Source organism: Lottia gigantea, assembly GCF_000327385.1.
Source record: "Lottia gigantea unplaced genomic scaffold LOTGIsca_50, whole genome shotgun sequence".
NCBI classification, from domain to species: domain Eukaryota; kingdom Metazoa; phylum Mollusca; class Gastropoda; family Lottiidae; genus Lottia; species Lottia gigantea.
In genome coordinates this window covers 594,342-615,557 of record NW_008709716.1, presented here as the reverse complement: position 1 = coordinate 615,557, position 21,216 = coordinate 594,342, and the positions used below count along the sequence as shown (strand labels likewise).

At 32.1% G+C, this 21,216-nt stretch overlaps 1 protein-coding gene across 1 annotated transcript; it reads left to right on the top strand.

Moving 5' to 3' along the window:
- Positions 1–222: 222 nt before the first annotated feature.
- Positions 223–20,275, top strand: LOTGIDRAFT_125574 (hypothetical protein; the record flags this gene model as incomplete). Its single annotated transcript, XM_009062220.1, has 34 exons — positions 223–267; positions 524–622; positions 3,937–4,056; positions 4,562–4,722; positions 4,974–5,052; positions 5,349–5,411; positions 5,593–5,673; positions 5,787–5,903; positions 6,951–7,050; positions 9,332–9,432; positions 9,686–9,747; positions 9,971–10,059; positions 10,426–10,506; positions 10,634–10,719; positions 11,701–11,802; positions 12,155–12,254; positions 12,768–12,869; positions 13,322–13,402; positions 13,603–13,709; positions 13,899–14,079; positions 14,709–14,818; positions 15,193–15,404; positions 15,593–15,653; positions 16,090–16,266; positions 16,581–16,826; positions 16,956–17,593; positions 18,023–18,145; positions 18,275–18,348; positions 18,529–18,686; positions 18,869–18,991; positions 19,315–19,354; positions 19,394–19,467; positions 19,827–19,953; positions 20,178–20,275. The coding sequence occupies 34 exons, from the start codon at positions 223–225 to the stop codon at positions 20,273–20,275; spliced, it is 4,218 nt and encodes a 1,405-aa protein (XP_009060468.1).
- Positions 20,276–21,216: the final 941 nt, after the last annotated feature.

The window sequence follows — 21,216 nt, the reverse complement described above, 5'->3', positions numbered from 1 at the left end:
GTTGACAGCATGTTCTTAGCACATTTATATTTTCCCTCTCAATCTGTTCATTACCTCGTAACTCTGAAATCTACAGTTTTTAAAGATTTTTGTATAAAACTTGGTATACATGAGTATTTTGAACCAATTTTTTTATGAGTTTTGTTTTTAAGCTTTTTGAAATTGGATTTTTTTTCAGCCATGGTTTAAGATAAAAGAAGTGTAAGTTCTAAATAGCTAAAGATGAAGATTGATAGATCTAAATTAAAGAAATCTTCAACTGAAGTGGTAAGTATTGCCTTTAAGCAACGACATAAAAATGTGCATTTTAATAGATTCAAATAATTTCCCCATAGTTAAACCATGTGTTGTTTATGTGAACCAACTAAATTTGGATCAGAAAAAACTGGTATGATTTTGATTTGGATATAGTCGACAAACTTTGAATGTTGACAGCTTCTCCTTGCCTGGTTTACTCTGGAAATGATATTTATACTGAATCCTGAAGACAGCAAAACTATTGATATTTTCTAACCAATTTCAGCCTGCTGATTGCAGAGCTCTTATTGAAAAGCTAAAAACATGTCCAGAAGAGGAACTATTAAGTGAACTGAAAGCAGTTAGAGTATGGACAATTGGGAAGGTAAGATTCTGGTACAGAGTTTAATTTCAATATTAAAGCTTCTACATTAAGGTACCATGAGATTGCAACACACAGTTTGTCTTGCAAATTGCTGACATGAAATATCGGCAAATCTGGTTGCCACAATAGGACATATCACATGGTTGTGTATTGATACTTGACAATATCAGTCTAAGATGACTAACACGTGTGTATACACATAATACTGAAGGTCATCTAAAAAAAAAACTGAAATTTCCAATTCCTGAACATAAACATTGGTACCAGTAAGCCTGTTAGTATCTAAAAATTTGCTGCATTAAAAAAGTCATTGAAATTTTGAAGATAAGGTGCTACATTTGATTTGTTGGCCCATATCACAATACATTTCGTGTATCATGGTACATATTCTATCTAGCATTAACAATACCAAGCATTGATGGAGACCTGAATATTATGGTCTCAAGATACTTGATGGCTATGAAGTAGTTTTCCAAGCCACAGAATAGATGGTTGTTGCCCGAAGAATGTCTTCTTCAAGTTAATGCTGCTGTTTATTGTGTTTCTTCTATATGGAGCATTATTTATCTTCATCATTATTGATATGATAGTATTGATGATCGTCTATAATGCTAAATAAAATTGTGATTCCCTACCAGGGGTTTATTATTGATATAATTTTAAACCTGGGATATTCACCCACTACACGCAATATTTATAGCGCAGTTTTCATGATCTTACCAATTAAAACTCGGAGTCCAAAGGGCGAGACTAATTAAATCGATTATCAAATGAAAAAGTACTAAAAAGTATTGATAACATGATTGACAAAGATCTGGCAAGACAAGGACTTAACCTTTCTTTTATGAAGTATCAGTTCAGATTAGTGTTGAAACGGTTAGTGGATTTTACGAACTGGGTAATCGTCGGCAATAACTGTTTGTTATTCGGTTAATCCCGGTTAATTACTAAAGATTTATAAAGGAGTAAAAAACCGCATTTGCAGTAACTCACCGTTAATAAACTAGAGTAAGTGTAAATGAGTACCCAGGAAGATTTTAGTTAGTTTCCCGCGAATTGTCGGTTCAAAGCGACAGATACCAAACAACCCATTGAAGCGTTTGCTTCAATGTAAAGATTACGAGCGGGCCTGACAGAGTTCAGACGGACTGGCGCTATTGTCACCCATTGCTACAGTCTCTAACAGATCAAAGGTTTTTATACCAGTTGTGGTGTCAGTGTAATGAGTGTATCTCATTGAAGTCGCCGCGAATCAGTGTACTGGTTCTACAACTTGTATTAAACTATTGTCTCAATGAAACCGTACTCATGAATATTAATAAGCTTGAAGCTGATTGACAGGGAAGAAGAAACAAACAGCCAATTAGAGGAGAGTTTATAAAAAGTAATACGATCGTTATAACTGTTTTGTTCTAAGCAACTCGTACCCGATTGAAATAATAAAAATAATAACAAAACTAGAACATGCTTAAAAAACACTGTGTTACATTTCTGTAATACAATAAAAAAAAAAATAACAAGATTCAACAAAACCGTGGCGCATGCCGAACGTCTGATATTGATTAGGCTACAGTGCTTACTTGTTAAACCTAATTAATATAACGGTGCACACGGCAACTGTGGACAAACTAAGACCATCGTGAATGCGATTATCCAGAAAGAGTAATTAGTTGAACTTATATCAAAAAAGAGGCTTGATAATCTTGACCACAATTCTTGTAACTCGTTAGAATTTTGATAATTGATACACTATCTTGATTTATTAATCTCAATTATTCAATCAATAAAGATGTTTATTTACTAAAGAAAACAGCTTAAATTGCTCTCTTTTTACTTCTTATAAAATTGACGGTTAACCGATGCTCTTAAATCAGACCAGGTTACCCGTGAAATACTACCCGAAATCGGTTAACTGATTTACCGTTGCAACATTAGTTCAAATGCATCAAATACTTCACTTTGGTTTGTTTAAAATATGATTATAAGTTTGTGGTTATGATACTAAACTAACACCTTAGTGCTGGAACTAGACATAGGATTGTTTAGAAAATTATATAAAAATAGATTCTAAAATCCAGTCTAAAAGTGCCAAACACAGAGACTTTGCACGATACTATTTGATGTTTTTTATAACCCACATTATAATGTTGTTGTACCTTGTCGTCGCCCCTGTCCATTCGTCCATCCACCATTCCAATTTTTATACGCCCACATCTTTAGGTGGACGTATATTGTCGGCACCCCTGTCCGTCCGTCTGTCAAGATTTGCTTGTAAACGCTCTAAAAACTAGAGTTTTTGATGGAATCAAATGAAATTCGGTATGTGTATACATATTCATAAAATGATGGTCAAGTTCGAATTTGAGCTATTTTTGACCGTTAGAAGCAGAGTTATTGCCCTTGCCCCAAAATCTTGAATATACTATTACTCTCTTAGTTTTCAACCGATTTTGATGAAACTTAAAATGGATGTTATTGGACCTAAATCGAAAGGTTTGAGAGAGTTTAGTTTACTTCTGATTAAATTTAAGGCTTTTTCAAGATTAAGGCCTCTTATGTCAGTTTTGAGGAGTTATCGCCCTTAAACCGCTATACAGTAAGTGCTTCTATCCACATCAATTGCTCGTAAACACTCAGTCCGTCCGTCGGTTCGTCAACATTTGCTTGTAAACGCTCTAAAAACTAGATTTTTTGATGGAATATGTGTAGACATATTCATAAAACGAAGATCAAGTTCGAATTTGAGCTATTTTGACCGTAAGAAGCAGAGTTATTGCCCTTGCCCCAAAATCTTAAATATTTACCATCCGCATGCCGCGGTGGGCGTATATGGCTTTTGTCCACTATCTTCAGTCAGATAGATGTCTGTGGTTCCTGCAAATCCATTGTAACTATGTGTTTGATAACATCCCTAATCATGAAGGGTCTTATGTGATAGAAGCATTATATAGGCATTGAGCTATAAGTCATTACAGTTTTGAACTTGTATGAAAATATAGTGATTATGATATCAATAGGCATTATTTATCTTCATCATTATTGATATGATAGTATTGATGATCGTCTATAATGCTAAATAAAATTGTGATTCCCTACCAGGGGTTTATTATTGATATAATTTTAAACCTGAGATATATTCACTCACTACAGAATGTCATTTAGTATAACAGTGTACAACTGGTTACAAAATTATTTACCTTCAAGATCAGTATTTAAATAGATATTTCATTGTTTACTTACATGAATTGAATTAAATTCAATGATAGATTATCACCTTGTTGTTCTTTGTTTACAATGAAAACAATGTTTTGCAGTGTGAGTTATATCATTGGTCAGATGTATTGGATATTTTTGATGAAGTTTTAGAGAAAGGATGTAAGAAGGAAACTGATAAGAAATGGACAATAGCCTGTGATATTCATGGCAATGAACAGGTGAGTCAATCTGTTAAGGTTTTGGAATTGTGGGACACATTTGAAGCAAATATATTTTCACAATCTTATTTGGTTATGTAATACAAATGGTTTTCTGTAGCTAAAACTATCAAATCAGTAACGAAATGAATACTGATTAATTTTGAGCATTGTATTTACTACATTGTTATAGTATTATTACAACGAACATATCAATGCAAAATTAATTATAGTTTCTAATGAATTTAAGGTTTTTGTAAGAAGACCCTAAATGAAGTCAGCTTAAGATTTGAAACTACATTGGATAATTCCATGTACTCTCTTCTAACTGCTGTAAAATTACATATCAGCTTAGTGATAAGTTTACAGAATTGAAGAGACCATTCTATTTAAACACATGCATCAATCAAATTGTTTAAAGTTTGCTTTCTTGAATTCTAACTGGTGATAAAGCTAAATTAAGCTTAGATTGTATAATGATTAATGAAACATTATGATTCTTAATTGTTAATATTATATATTGTAGTTAAAAAACCTGATTCTAGAGATATTGAGATTTACAGCTTTATTGATAGAACATAGTTTTTCTCGACATTTATATAATTCTATGGAACATTTAACTACTCTATTGTCAGCATGTGATATGACTATAGTACTGGGGGTTTTAAACCTTCTTTATGTATTCAGGTTAGTATTTTATTTTGTATAGATGTCTTTAAAGATGTTCTTCTTAAGAATGATATAAATTTAACCCTGAGATGAAGAATATCACTAATTTGAATTGTGTTGTAAATAACTTTTAAATCGGCAGAGAAGCAGATAAGATGCACATTTAAGAATTTCTCTCACATCCTCGACTATGTGTTGATGCTCATTAATAAAAAAAGATAGTGGACAATATTGACAATTTGTAAGTATAGTTTTATTATGTATTTCAGCAAAAGATCCAATTTTATTACAAGACTGTATCCTGAGAAGAAACAAGCCTTAGTTGTTAGATTAACACATTTAGCAGAGGTATGAAAATAAAAATCCAATAGAGGGCAAATAAAATACTTTCTCGTAATTTTGATAGGCATTATTTATCTTCATCATTATTGATATGATAGTATTGATGATCGTCTATAATGCTAAATTAAATTGTGATTCCCTACCAGGGGTTTATTATTGATATAATTTTAAACCTGGGATATTCACCCACTACACGTAATATTTATAGCATGAGCTAACGAATTTAAACACTGAGCCCGAAGGCCTTTTAGCATAATCTTGTGTGTTTGGAGGAAATTAAAATCTGTTTGATTTTATTTTAGAGTTGGGGTGGTAAAGAAAATGGTTTTGGTTTAGCTGAATGTTGTAAAAATAGTCCTCTTTCTGTAAGTAGAATTACCTTTTGTCTTGACACTTCATAACTGTATCAAAATGATTTGCCTACCTTTCCTTCTTTGAGTCGAGCATCACAAAAAAAAATTGAAAACTATAGTTTTAAGTGATATAAACAATTGTCTAGTATCAATGTATTGAATTCTGATTAAAAGTTTACTTTTAATTTTTCAGAGTTTCCCGACCAGTGCTACAACGCTACATTTCGAATTTTATTTTGAAAATAAAGAAGAAAAAGAAAAATCTGGCAAAAAGGTGCGGTTTTGGGGTTTTTTTTTCTCCTTATTCTTGTGAAATCTTGAAGTATTATGTCTCCTATAAATTTACATGGAACCTTGGATGAAATGATATACTTTATTTTGTTTCAGGCTGTCTCTAATATTGTACAGAATATACATATGGATAATGTTGATGAATCAGAAAAATTACCATCTGAAATAATGGAAGAATTAATAGAATATTTCAATATTCCTCCCAATAAACTGGTATGTTTCCCTGTTATCTCACAATCTACAAGGAATGTGTTTGCTTCAATATGATATTTTTATACGCCCACACGTAAGATGGGCATATATTGTAATCACCCCGTCGGTCTGTCGGTCTGTCCGTTCACATTTGGCTCGTGCTCACTCTACAGGCTACAGTTCTTTATGGATCCTTTTGATTTTTATTTTGTATGTCAATGTTGTTATGAAGATGATCCCTATTGATTTTCGTGATGATCGGATAATTTTTCACTGAAATATCGTGTCTGACTTGACGTTTTTCTCTATTAGCTATATTGTGCATTTCGTGCTCACTCTACAGGCTACAATTTTTTACAGATTCTTTTGATTTTTATTTTGTGTGTCAATGTCATTATGAAGATGATCCCTATTGATTTTCGTGATGATCGGATAATTTTTCACCGAAATATCGTGTCTGACTTGGCGTTTTTCTCTATTAGCTATATTGTGCAACTTGTGCTCACTCTACAGGCTACAATTTTTTACAGATTCTTTTGATTTTTATTTTGTATGTCTATGTCGTTATGAAGATGATCCCTATTGATTTTCATGATGATCTGTCGATTTTCATGATGATTGGATAATTTTTCACCGAAATATCGTGTCTGACCTGACGTTTTACTCTATTAGCTATATTGTGCAACTCGTGCTCACTCTACAGGCTACAATTGTTTACAGATTCTTTTGAGTTTTATTTTGTATGTCAATGTCATTATGAAGATGATCCCTATCGATTTTCGCGATGATCGGATAATATTTCACCGAAATATCGTGTCTGACTTGACGTTTCACTCTATTAGCTATATTGTATAACCCTGTAATCACTAAAGACTGTTTAATCATTTCTGACAGCTGCCAGTGGGCGTATGTTACCTTGCCTGGCAAGCTATCTTTAAAGAATTAATTTTGGTAGAAAGATTTTTTTCCTCTGAACATATTACATTGCAATTTATATTAAAGAAAAACCATCTTTATATCTGAAGATGTAATTAAGATATTACTCAATTCATGATTTTTCTGTTCCAGACATTACTATATACACATATTAGATTGGCCCATTTATTTTCTAAGTATGAAGCTCGGGTACAATGTGTACAAGCCAGATTACAGGCAATTTCCATTTTAGGTGAGATAGTTTGTTTTAAAGCATGTTTCTAACAATTAGCCTACATGAAGAAGGTTAAACAGCAAATAAATTCTATATCGATGCTAGAAATTTAGTTCGATTATTTATATTGATGAGATCTTGGACTTGGATGTTCATTGGATGAAAGGTTTTTGCGTTACTGCCCTTGACTAAGGCCAAACGCGTAAAATTTAGAATTTGTTTGTGAACACAAGAGAGATTACAGTTTTCATCAGATTTGAATGAAATTTTGTGTGACCATTTATAATGATGAGATCTTAGTCAAGATTGAATTTTTCTTGTTCTTGAAAACATGTTCAATTTTTAGCTCATAAACACTCTAGGCGGCACAATTCTTGACAAATATTGACGAAACTTTGTGTGAGTGTTCGTTATCACTCAAAGATAAACGGTATAGAAAATAAGAATTCAAAAATATTTAGGAGTAACTGCCCCTGTTCTTGAGAAAGCGTTCAATTTTTAGCTCATAAGTACTCTTGGAAGGCACAATTCTGGATTGATTTTGACGAAACTTGGCATGAGTGTTTGTTTTCACCTAAGGATCAAGCCAATTGAAAATCAGAAAAATATTTAGTATAAGTTATTGCCCCTGTTCTTGAGACCGTGTTCAATTTTTATCTCGTAAACATTCTACAAGGTTCAATTCTTGACAGATTTTAACGAAACTTGTTGAAATTGTTTTAGCTCTCAAACTCTAAAAGACGTGATTCTTGACAGATTTTGACAAAACTTGGTGTTTATTATTCAGAACGACGCTGAAGGTTGAATTTACCTTCTTGAGTTTTCAATAGCTAAAAATTTAACACGTTTTAAAGAACAAAGGCAATAACTCATACTCAATATTATGCAGTATTGCCCTAAAGAGTTTAAAAGAAGTGTATGAATATTTCATACTGGTAATTGTTACTGTACTGACAATATTTTTTTTTCAAAACCAAAGCTGCTAGTGGGCGTATATTACCTTGCCTGGCAAGCTATCTTTGAGTTATTGCTGTCGACTCAGGAAATTAATTTGTTTGTGAACACTAAAGAGAAATTAAAATCTTTATATTGTGATCATCTATCACAATGAGATCATAGTCAAATTTGACGATTTTTCGATCAACAGAATTTGAGTTATTGCTTTTGACTAATTAAAAACACATCAAATTTGTTGGCTTGTTATCGCGATAGAGGTGACAGTTTATGTCAGAATATTATTAAATTTTGTGTGTTTAAATCAAAAATATCTTCCACAAATTAGATTTTTGGTACAATTTAACGCAGATTGGCGACCACTCTTGATGTACCGGTACTGAAAATGTATGAGGGAAGTGGGCGTATTTTGAAAGGCAACTACTTGTTAATACAAGGACTTGGATTCTTATTGATGGAAACCAAATGTGCATTTTTATACGCCCACACGTAAGATGGGCGTATATTGTAATCACCCGTCCGTCCGTCCGCCCGCCCGTTCACATTTGGCTCGTGCTCACTCTACAGGCTACAGTTCTTTATGGATTCTTTTGATTTTTATTTTGTATGTCAATGTTGTTATGAAGATGATCCCTATTGATTTTCGTGATGATCGGATAATTTTTCACCGAAATATCGTGTCTGACTTGACGTTTTTCTCTATTAGCTATATTGTGCAACTCGTGCTCACTCTACAGGCTACAATTTTTTACAGATTCTTTTGATTTTTATTTTGTGTGTCAATGTCATTATGAAGATGATCCCTATTGATTTTCGTGATGATCGGATAATTTTTCACTGAACTATCGTGTCTGACTTGACATTTTTCTCTATTAGCTATATTGTACAACTCGTGCTCACTCTACAGGCTACAATTTTTTACAGATTCTTTTGATTTTTATTTTGTATGTCTATGTCGTTATGAAGATGATCCCTATTGACTTTCATGATGATCTATCGATTTTCATGATGATCGGATAATTTTTCACCGAAATATCGTGTCTGACCTGACGTTTTACTCTATTAGCTATATTGTGCACCTCGTGCTCACTCTACAGGCTACAATTTTTTACAGATTCTTTTGATTTTTATTTTGTATGTCAATGTCATTATGAAGATGATCCCTATTGATTTTCGCGATGATCGGATAATATTTCACCGAAATATCGTGTCTGACTTGACGTTTCACTCTATTAGCTATATTGTGCAACCCTGTAGTCACTGAAGACTGTTTAATCATTTCTGACAGCTGCCAGTGGGCGTATGTTATCTTGCCTGGCAAGCTATCTTATTTATTATATTTCAGTTTATTCTAATTCAATACAAGAAAATTTAAATATAATACTTTACCCTGGATTAATAGAAGAATTAGTAGATATTGTAGAATTAAAGGAAGAAGGACTGGTTGTAAGAAATTTTGATTACAATAATTATTATGTCATCTGCCCAGGAAAAATTGCAACTTGCTTACTCTGCTTAATCACTTGTCAAAAGACACATGTTCGCTGAATGCATTGACTGATGTGTGGTCATTCTTAGCACAGAAAACTGACATCATGCCAAGCATAGTCTGGTATGCCAAGTTGGTATGTGTTGATATCTTTGAAACATTCATGTTTTATCTATGATACAAGAATAAAAACTTTATTTTGTTATCTAGGATATAAAAGCTGCTGCCCTTAGAACTCTGACTTCTATTATTCATCTAGAGAGAAATCCAAAGTAAGAAGATTTTATATTATTTTGTACATTGCTTTTATATTACTTCAAAAAGTAAATAACCTAACAATTGTTGTTTTAGTTACTGTCTTGAGATGCAACCTTTTCTCTATTGAAATTAATGTGACTGTCAACTCAGAGATTTAACTTTCATAACCTAGATAGATATACATATTCTAGTTTTCCCAATACTTTGAATCTTTGATGACAATTGTATGTATTGTAGATTAAACAGTATTATTGATGCAACCGGTGCCTCATCTTATCATGGTTTTTTACCTGTATTAGTTCGTACCTGTATTCAACATATGATAGGTATGTCTTCATTAGACCTTTTTGCACCAACTTCTAGTATAGAGTAGAAGATTTATAAGGCAATAAGTCAAATTTGTTCTAACTTACTGTTGTCATTGAGCTATAAGTCATTACAGTTTTGAACTTGTATGAAAATATAGTGATTATGATATCAATAGGCATTATTTATCTTCATCATTATTGATATGATAGTATTGATGATCGTCTATAATGCTAAATTAAATTGTGATTCCCTACCAGGGGTTTATTATTGATATAATTTTAAACCTGGGATATTCACTCACTACAATTAAAATGTTTTGTACACTTACCACATTATTTGTATTGTCAAGGAATATTTGACTGATTGTTATATCTTTATTTCAGATTCAGAATTAGATCCATTCCCTCAACAGTATGCAACTGCCCTATTTTCTTTCCTCTACCATTTAGCTAGTTATGAAAATGGTATGTTTTATTTTTGTGTGTTTTTTTTTTCAATTGATTATTTTTCTTAAATTGAACCTTAAAGTCTCCAAACATTTATATATGACTATCTATTCTTACACTATTCAAAGTTATTGATTGATTTCAGGTGTAGAAGCATTAGTATCTTGTGGTATGATGGAAGCCTTATCTAAAGTTATCAATTGGTATGCAGAAGGACAAGATCATATTACAGTAAGATTAATATTTATATTTTTATACGCCCACACCTCTCTATGTGGACGTATATTGTCAGCACCCCTGTATGTAGGTCGGTCTGTCCGTCCGTTAAAAGCAGAGTTATTGCCCTTGCCCCAAAATATTGAATATGCTATTACTCTCTTAGTTTTCAACCGATTTTGATGAAACTTAAAATGGATGTTTTTGAACCTAAATCGAAAGGTTTGAGAAAGTTTAGTTTACTTCTTATTAAATTTAAGGCTTTTTTTCAAAATTTAGGCCTCTTACATCAGTTTTGAGGAGTTATCGCCCTTTAACCTCTTTACAGTAAGTGCTTCTATCAACATCAATTGCTCGTAAACACTCCGTCTGTCCGTCAACATTTGCTTGTAAACGCTCTTAAACTAGATTTTTTGATGGAATCAAATGAAATTCAGTATTTGTATACATATTCATAAAACGAAGATCAAGTTTGAATTTGAGCTATTTTCGACCGTTAGAAGCAGAGTTATTGCCCTTGCCCCGAAATCTTGAATATGCTATTATTCTCTTGGTTTTCAACTGATTTTGATGAAACTTTAAATGAAAGGTTTGAAAAAGATTTAAGGCTTTTACAAGATTTAGGCATCTTACGTCTGTTTTGAGGAGTTATCGCCCTTTAACCTCTATACAGTAAGTGCTTCTATCAACATCAATAGCTCGTAAACACTCTAAAAACTAAGGGTTTGAAGGAATCAAATGAAATTTGGTATGATGAAACAAAGATCAGGATTGATTTTGAGCTTTTTTCGACGGTTAGAAGCAGGGTTATTGTCCTTCCCTCAAAATCTTGAATATTTACCACCCGCATGCCGTGGTGGGGCGAATATGGCTGTGGTCTACTATCTTTTTATTTTGTAACCTCCATTAAATCATGGCTTCAATTTTATTCATCAATCCCTCGTTGATTGCTTCAGTACTAGTTAGTTGAACACAATATATTGCTGTGTTTTTCAGTTTGTTACTCGTGCCGTCAGAGTTATAGATCTTATAACTAATTTAGATATGGCAGCATTTCAAGCTCATGGTGGTTTACAGGCTTTCATCAATAGATTGGAGGTAAGGGTCAAGAAAGTTACTACCTTTTATCCTTAAAGTTTAATGCATTCTTCACTTGCATGATAATATCTGTGTGATAAGTCTTACTAATGATAAGAAAAAAATTGAGGTTTATTGTAATATAATACGATAATAGATGCATTATTTATCTTCACTATTTTTTTTTTATATAGTTTTAGTGATCGTCTATAATGCTACATTAATTGAAAATTAAAGAAGTCATTAGTTTATATATAGCTAATGAATTATATAGTATTTTACACAAAATGGTAGTTATGTTGTATGACTTAATTCGGCTTATCTGTACTATTTCAAGATGAATCAAATCTTTGCCACTGAACTTTATTTACAGCATGAGGTATCAATTTGTCGTAAAGAACAACCATTTGTAATAAGACCTAAAAATAGAGAAGCCAGTGTAGATGTTGTACCTGAATCACCACCAACATTAAGTTTAATGGAGACTGATACTCATACTGCTGATACAGTATCTAGTCATCAGCATGGTACTGGTATTAATCAAGGTGCTTCAACATCTTCTGGTATAACACATGCTGCAGATCCTGAAAACTCGCCATCTAAACCAGGTTAGTGGTTTACTTAAATATCATACATTTTTAGCTCCTGGATAGCAACAGAATTTTAATGTTTTATTATAATGTGGCACTAAAGTCAACATTGTTTTAAGAGCACAAATGTTATTCAGAAATTTTTTGATAAACATTTTCGGATTTAATGCCCCTGACTAGCCAAACTTTGTCAAAATATGTCAGTTTTGATTCAGTGTCACTGAAACTTTATTTGCTCACTTGTATTCTCACTAATGTTTAATGAACAGATTTTACTTAATGGTGATAGACTATAGCATTACAGTACTTACCTTGATTGAACCAAAATGTGTCAACCTTGGTTTGTGAACACAATTCAATTAAATAACCATTTAAAAACTATGTTTATTTATTTAGGAGTGCAATGTTTTCCACAAAGAGCAGCTTTATTAAAGTCCATGTTGAATTTTTTGAAGAAAGCCATACCTGATAGAGCTTTTGCTGAAAGTATTAGACATTGTAAGTTATATTATTGCTATATTTTGTGGTTGGTGCATTGTATTTACTACATTATAATCCTATTGTTATAGTGGACATGTCAATGCTAAATTAAATTGTGATACCCTACCAGGGGTTTATTATTGATATAATTTTAAACCTGGGATATTCACTCACTACAGCTCAAATTGTTTCAAGATAGTGTCAAACGCTTGGCATGTAGTTGAAATATGTTTTATGAGAATGTTTATGAGATATTTAATGACTATATTATAGAGAATCCCTGTGTTTGTTTGAATATATGAATGAATTCAAATTTTTGCCCTTTTGAATATTTACCCTCAGCTTCCTGAGTTTTCAACCGAAAAAGTTTTAACCCCATTGTTGACCTTAAATGGTAAAGATGCAATTTCTTGTTTCGCCATCTGCAAGTTGACTGGCATATTAAACTTGATCCTGAATCTTCATTTTAGTGATGGATGGTTCTTTACCAAGATCATTAAAACATATAATAAGCAATGCAGAATATTATGGTCCTTCTTTATTTCTTCTTGGTAAGTAGTATACATGTTGTTGTGTGTTAGATTATGAATACATTGATTAGTAGCATATTAAAAGAGTGCTTTCTAATTTAAAAGGAAAGAAGGAACTAAATGTTCTTGTTATTCAATAGAAATATTTTATGTAATTTAAACAATGAAACCTGTGAGAGTACAATGTATAATACAAAATATTAAATTATATATTTTTGTAGCCACTGATGTTGTAACAGTATATGTATTTCAAGAGCCATCATTATTATCATCATTACAAGATAGTGGTTTAACTGATGTTGTCTTACATGCTCTTCTGAAAAAAGATGTAAGTTTTACATTAATTATAATCGTTTATAAAGTCAAATAATTGAATTAAGATTACTATTGAATTATTTAACATGAATTAGATGTACACTATGTGCTTGTGAAGGTACTGCCTATTTGAATAAAATTGAACTTCTCAATCAACATGATTATAAGTTAATGATTAAAATAACACCCTTGTTTTACACAGGTTCCTGCTACAAGAGAAGTGTTAGCCTCCCTACCTAATATGTTTAGTGCTTTATGTTTAAATACCAGAGGATTACAAGCTTTTGTTGATTGTGATCCATTTGATAGATTATTAAAAGTTTTATTATCACCTGATTATTTACCTGCCATGAGGCGAAGAAGTCGTAGTTCAGATCCTTTTGGTGAGTATTGAAATATATATTTCTTTGATGAAAAGAGCTGTAATTAACCTACATCTATATCTTTCTTGTGTTCTGAACCATTAATAAATGTGGGACTCATTTCTTCATCCATGATGTGCTTTCCTGAAAATCCAACTTTACAAACACCGAACGCATACCCAAACTCCAGTAAACTATATACAATTTACTAGATGACCATGTATGCTATAGTAAAATAGAATTGTATATTATAAAGATAACTAATAATTTAGTTAATCTATTACAATTCTTGGACATTAATAGTGATGTAATTCACAGTTCAAATTTGATTATAACTACATTAGACCCTTTTGTCTGACGTTTTATGAAATGGCTTGACATTCATCAAAGCACAATGAAGTGATTGAAAAAATTCTAAACACTTTATAAATTTGAAAAGAATAATCATTGATGCTTATTTTGCCTTTCTTCAGTTTATGTATTGTCTTAAAGTTGCCTTTGCTTATTTTTCTGGGTCAAATGCTTATTGTTTGATTTATTGATGTTTCTAATGAATAAATCTAGTAAATCCAATAATGAAATATATATATAAATAAATGAAAATAAGGGAACCAGACTTTAAGATTTACATTATTTGATTGTCATTGAAGGTGATACAGCTAGTAATTTAGGTAATGCTATGGATGAATTAATGAGACATCAACCAACATTACGATCACATGCTACCATGGCTATCATTAAGGCAAGTTGGTTTCATTTTGTATAGTGGATATATGATTTTATTCTTTCGTAAATCAGTAAGTCATATGCCAAAAATTGTCGCAATATTCCTTTTTTCCACAATACTACAGAAAATGACAAAAAATAACTTTTTGTTCATACCCAGCTTTGATTTTTCTACGGATCAATACTTAAAACTAATATATCTAGCATACCCAAACTCCAGTAAACTATATACAATTTACTAGATGACCATGTATGCTATAGTAAAATAGAATTGTATATTATAAAGGTTACTAATAACTTAGTCTTTTACAATTCTTGGACATGATTTTGAATATACCCTTTAATTTCAGAAGAAATTTAATTTTCTTTTTTATTTTAAACATATTCTTTTACTGGTAATCTTTATAGTTATTGGAAAAAGTTGGGGAAATGGGAAGAGATAGTAAATATATTTGTTATAAACAACCAACTAAATTAGATATTAATATCAACATGTCTGTGAGATCACCACAACCTACTGATGGTGGATCTTCAGATGAAGAGGAGGAAGAAGAAGAATTAGCTACTCAAGCTACTACTACTAGTAATAAACCAGATACATTATCTACTGATTCTATGCAGTATGTTTCTTTTAAATCTTCTTCACAATACTGTATTATTTTCAGTAACCTCACTGTACATCTGAAGCATGTTAAAAGTTGTTCATTTCACCAACCCCTTACCAAAGTGTATTTGGACATGATGCATTATCTTTATGCAAGCTGTTCCATATCAAGGTTCTAATTTGTGATTATTATAATTGTTTTAGAACAACAGAAACTCCAGAAGAAAAACAAGCTATACCACTGACTGATTATGTTTTAAATGTGGTAAGTGTCAATAATATATTTGTTTACTGTTTTAATTACCTTAGTATTTGTACTTATCCATTAAAGGTCATTAAGGCATACACAGTTTATGTTTTATGTGAAATGGCACCATGTATGTAAGCTAATGCTAAGAATAAATGTCTATTTTTTATAAATACGCTTTAGTGAACTTTAACAGTAAGTACATCATGTATTTCCTTATTGGTCACATAAATTTGCAAAAAAACTGCAATGATATCTCAAATAAGACACTAGCATCCTATTTTCCACGTAAGTGCTGGATGTTATTTTGCTAAATTTTGATTCTTAACATCAAATATTCACGAATAAATATATGTTCTGTGAATTTGTGAATAATGTTCAAAACATCATAGATACAATCTAAAAAGGGGGAATGATTTTACTCTTTGTTGATATCAATCTATTTCTGTTGCAGATGAGATTTGTGGAAGCTATATTAAGTAATAATTCAACTGATGATCATTGCCGAGAATTTGTCAATCATTTTGGTGTAACACCATTATTACGTATACTTGGTCTACCTAATTTACCAATAGATTTTCCTGCCTCACCAGCCTGTCAAGCAGTAGCTACTGTCTGCAAGGCTATCTTGGTGAGTATTATTCTATATTCGTATAGGTTTCAAAGACAGTATGTTGAACTTACACTTGACTGTTTCAGGCTGGATTTAGTTATTTTAATAGACTACAAGTCGTTGGGCATTATTTATCTTCATCATTATTGATATGATAGTATTGATGATCGTCTATAATGCTAAATTAAATTGTGATTCCCTACCAGGGGTTTATTATTGATATAAATTTAAACCTGGGATATATTCACTCACTACACAATAATTGTTGTATTTTCAGTAAACTTTTTTTTTTTCTACAACTTTGACCATGTCATATTTCTTTTTTTTTTTAGACTTTATCAAGAGAACCTCAAGTTTTAAAACAAGGATTAATACAACTAAATGAAGTATTAGATAGTTTAAAACCATTACATAAACATCTAGACCCTCCTGGTGGATCAGTGTTATTGAGAGAATTAGCTGGTGTTAGTGGTTCTGTTGATCCCACCCTCTCACCACAAGCTACACCACTACTCCACGCTTTATCTGCTGCTCATGCTTATATTATGATGTTTGTACATGTTTGTCGTCTGGGACAGGTAAGAACATTTATTTTTGGCCTTGTATGCTATGCCCATTTCTGCTATCCAGTTTAAAGATAATGATTTTATAATGAATTAACTTATAATATGATTCTTGTCTTGAAAAACTGAAGTTTGTTTTTTCAGAATGATATTCGTACAATATCTGTGAGTCATTGGGGTAGTGAATTAGGTTTGGAGGTGTTAGAAGGATTGAGTCAGTTATACACATCCTTAGTTTGGGAGAGCACAGTGTTATTAGCTTTATGTAGTGAAGACATCTTACCGCCCGGATGTGATTTTGGCCGAGCTGATATAGACAAGATACTGCCTAAAGATGTGAAAGGAGATAAAGACTTAAAAGAAGGTGAAGAAACCTTGAGTCATAGTTCAGGAGAAATGGGTAGTAATGGTGTGAGTGTTGCAATGGAATCTCTTAGTACTTCTGAAAATCCTGAAATTCCTATGGATGTCTCAGAGCCATTGATTGCTGATAAGGATGCAAAAAAATCCAAACTCTCGCCTGTATTACAAGCTCAAATTAAACAGTTAAAACCGTTATTATCAGTGTCATCCCGTTTGGGACGGTCGTTGGCAGAATTATTTGGGCTATTAGTGAAATTATGTGTGGGTACACCATTACGACATCGGCGTTCTCATCAACTTCCTCCAACACCAACAGCACCTACTCCTGCTGCTCAGTCAGTAGCTAAAGCTTTGACTAAATTATTAGCTAATGGCTTATCTTGGACACCACCATCTTATGCCCCTGTTCCTAAACTAAGGTTTGTATGATCAGTTTTTATTTGATTTTCCTTTATGCATCTGTCTAGTTGTTCGGATGGGACAATAATCCCTCAACAGTTGGAAATCGAAAAAGAGCAGGCTAATGCCGCTGTCCTGGCAAAATTTCCCTCATCACACCCTGCATGACGTTGCCCGTCTTCATTAGCCCACATGGTGCAGAAAAGTAGGATGTATAACTCCATTCATTTCCTTTACGCATCTGCTTTATAGCATGGGACCCAAAATTGCAAGTCTAAAGCATGTCCAGAATATTTATGTATTTTATCAGTTAAAGTGTAACAAATCATTACATTATACAGCAATATATAATGTTAGTTGAAATGATGATTTTAAACTACAGTTTAAGTATTAACAATACTGGAACTGAACTGTTAACAATTACTCAAATTCTCTAAATTGTATTTCAGGTTAACATTTCTAGTATGTTCTGTTGGTTTTACATCACCAATGTTATTTGATGAGAAGAAACAACCCTATCATTTAATGTTACAGAAATTTGTCAGTTCTGGTGGTCAAGATTCTTTGTTTCAGTGAGTTAGCTAGCTACTAATTACTCAATTCAATATATAAAACAGTCTGACATTTAAAAGTTGGTTGTCATTGTTACATGATAATGAAACTGAGATGAGTGTAATTAAAAACTGGCTTTTCTACTTCAGAGCATTTTCCTGGGCTTTATCAATGGATGGGAAGGTGCCTTTAACTGCAGGAATAGAACACTCTGATCTTCCAGGTATGTTTGTATTAAGTTAATGGAATCTTGTAATGAAATTAAATTTTCTATAATCCAAAATAGATAAAGTAAAATTATCCTTTGTAACGAAGTTGAAATCAAAATCCAACAACATGGAATAAAAGATTAACCAAACTTTCTCAGCCATTAAGGTATAATTGTCAAATTTGAAATTTGTAGATGGGTCTGGAGAGTTTTTAGATGCCTGGTTAATGCTGGTAGAGAAGATGGTCAATCCTAAAACTATATTAGAGTCAGTCCATGTATTACCAGTTAAATCAAATCAACCAACCTTTACACCATTTAGTCCTGTCCAATACTTAATTTCAACACAGAAGGTGAGAAGGTTATAAATCTCTGCTTTCAAAACAAAATTCTGAATTTTTGCTGCAAATGATAAACGTCCTGTCATGAATATGTTTAATGTGATAAAACTTTGGTAGAGGTTTAGATTTCTAAAATCAAGTTTATTGTAAATAAACTTAATCACTCTTAAATATATCTATTTATTTATATACAGGCTGCATTCAATGCTGTAATGAATTTGTGGGGTAAACAACCATTAAAGATTTATGGTAGTAGAATGTCAGAATCTATGTTAGCTATTCTGTGTCACATTATAAAAGGAGAAACTATCATAAAGGTAAGAAGTTAATTTAATTTAATTTAACTTGTGTATAATATTGCTTTGTTGGTGATAGATCTCAGAGCTACTATTTATGGACGCTTGAGCATACCCAAACTCCAGTTAACTATATACAATTTACTAAATGACCATGTATGCTATAGTAAAATAGAATTGTATATTATAAAGATAACTAATAACTTAGTCTTTTACAATTCTTGGACACAAATTTGAATGTTTCAAAAGTGAAAATGTTACAGAAGAGCTACTTCAAAATGAATTAGGTTACTTTATATATAAATACACAGTATTTTACATGTACATATCTCAAAAAATTACAGGAAGCATTAGCTAAAGAAAGAGAAGAAAAACCAGAAACAAGTACTGATTCAACAACACCAGCTACAACTGTAGCTACAGGAGCAAGTGTTAGTAGTGGTAGCAGAAGATTATTACCAGATACTGATTTATATACACCACAAAATATACAACAAGTTAGTTCTAGTTTGATTATTTATTACTTTAAGAATCAATTAACTTTTCAAATCAATAGATAATGTAAATAATACTAATAAATTCTCAATACCAGCTGGTCCTCGGCCAAACCTAGGTATTGTTCTTTCTAAGATTTTGTGTCCATTTACAGATGGGTTGACTGGAACAATGAGGAAGATGTCTTATTCAAGGTCACCAGACTTTCACATGTAGATGGAGATTAATTTGTTGGGCGTATGATGTCAAATTCGCTAAGAACAACTAATACAGTCTGTCCTCTTGAATAAACAATGTATGAAAGCTGTATTTGAGATAGATAATATCTCAATATGATAATGTGTTATAATTAAAATTGTAGTTGATGGATATGGGATTCACTAGAGAACATTGTGCTGAAGCTTTGATGCATTCTGTGAGCTTAGAGCAGGCCACAGAATATATATTATCACACCCTCCACCAGCTGTCCCTTCAACAGTATGTATCAGTTTTTTTTTTTATCTTGTTCTTGATCCATGAAAATTCATGTGGCTATACTAGCCTGTTGTAGCTGTATGATTAAAGCTAAGTGTTTCTTGTATTATGACATGTTAAATTCGAATGTATTGTTATAGCTGTTAAATAAATAATTTTGTTTCTTTTAAATATAGGTAATGCAAGCCAGTAACCCTGAGGCTGATAACCCCAGTACTAGTGGTGGTAATAATGAAGAATTAACAGAAGATGATCAGGTGATGCAAGCTATAGCTATGTCTTTAGGACAAGATGTTGTTATGTCAACTGATCAGGTATCCACATTCTCTCCATAACCATTATTACCCAGTTGTATTTAGCTGGTTCAATGATGAATATTAACAGACAAGCATATATCTGAATTACTTGTTGATAATTATATCTGAGAACTTTTTATATTTGTATAGTGCTCACACAAAAGCTGATTTTTACCATTCGACTATTTGATTTGCATACGAATAATCGACGATATTTTCAATTGAAAAGTTGCTTGAAAAATCAGCTATTTACTGGCAATTACGACTGATTTCGCCAGTCTTTCCGACTGTATGATAGACTCACATTGTAACAACTCATGATCTTTCATGTCTTTAAAGCAGGGATTATTTTACTTTTCTATAACCTCTTGATGATCGATGAAGTGGTGAAACGATTGCTAATTGATAAAATGAATAAGAAGATAACCCTCCAAAAAATAAATGAAACCATAAGTGACCTACCAATCTGATTGGACAACATCAGCAGATGCCTTTTTATTTGCCCCACTATCTTTATACCAGCTAATCAATTTCTTCCTATCATTAAAAAAATTTAGACTTGACTAGACAGTATAAATAGTCCTGACACGGCGAACATCTCAAAGCAATGTTCTGTAGCAAGCCATTGGCCGTCTGAAACTTGCGTAAGCGATGTTGAAAAATATTTTCTGTACTCCTGATGTTGTGTCACATTTATGTACTTTAGCACATAATGATAAGAACATATTTCCAAGATTACAAAGTGTGAAGAGATACGAATATGTAAAAAGACTGTGGCATATTTGGACGATCAAAACTTTTAACGTCAATAAATAAGTTAATAGTAAAATTATAGTCCTACGCCATCTCACCTTGGACAAACTACTGTTTCCTCAAGAGTTCTGACAAATATCAGTCGGTCGACAGTATGAGGATCCAATGTAGCCCTTTTCGTGTGGAAGTCACATAAAAGACAAAGTTAGCAGATCAACCTTATTGCC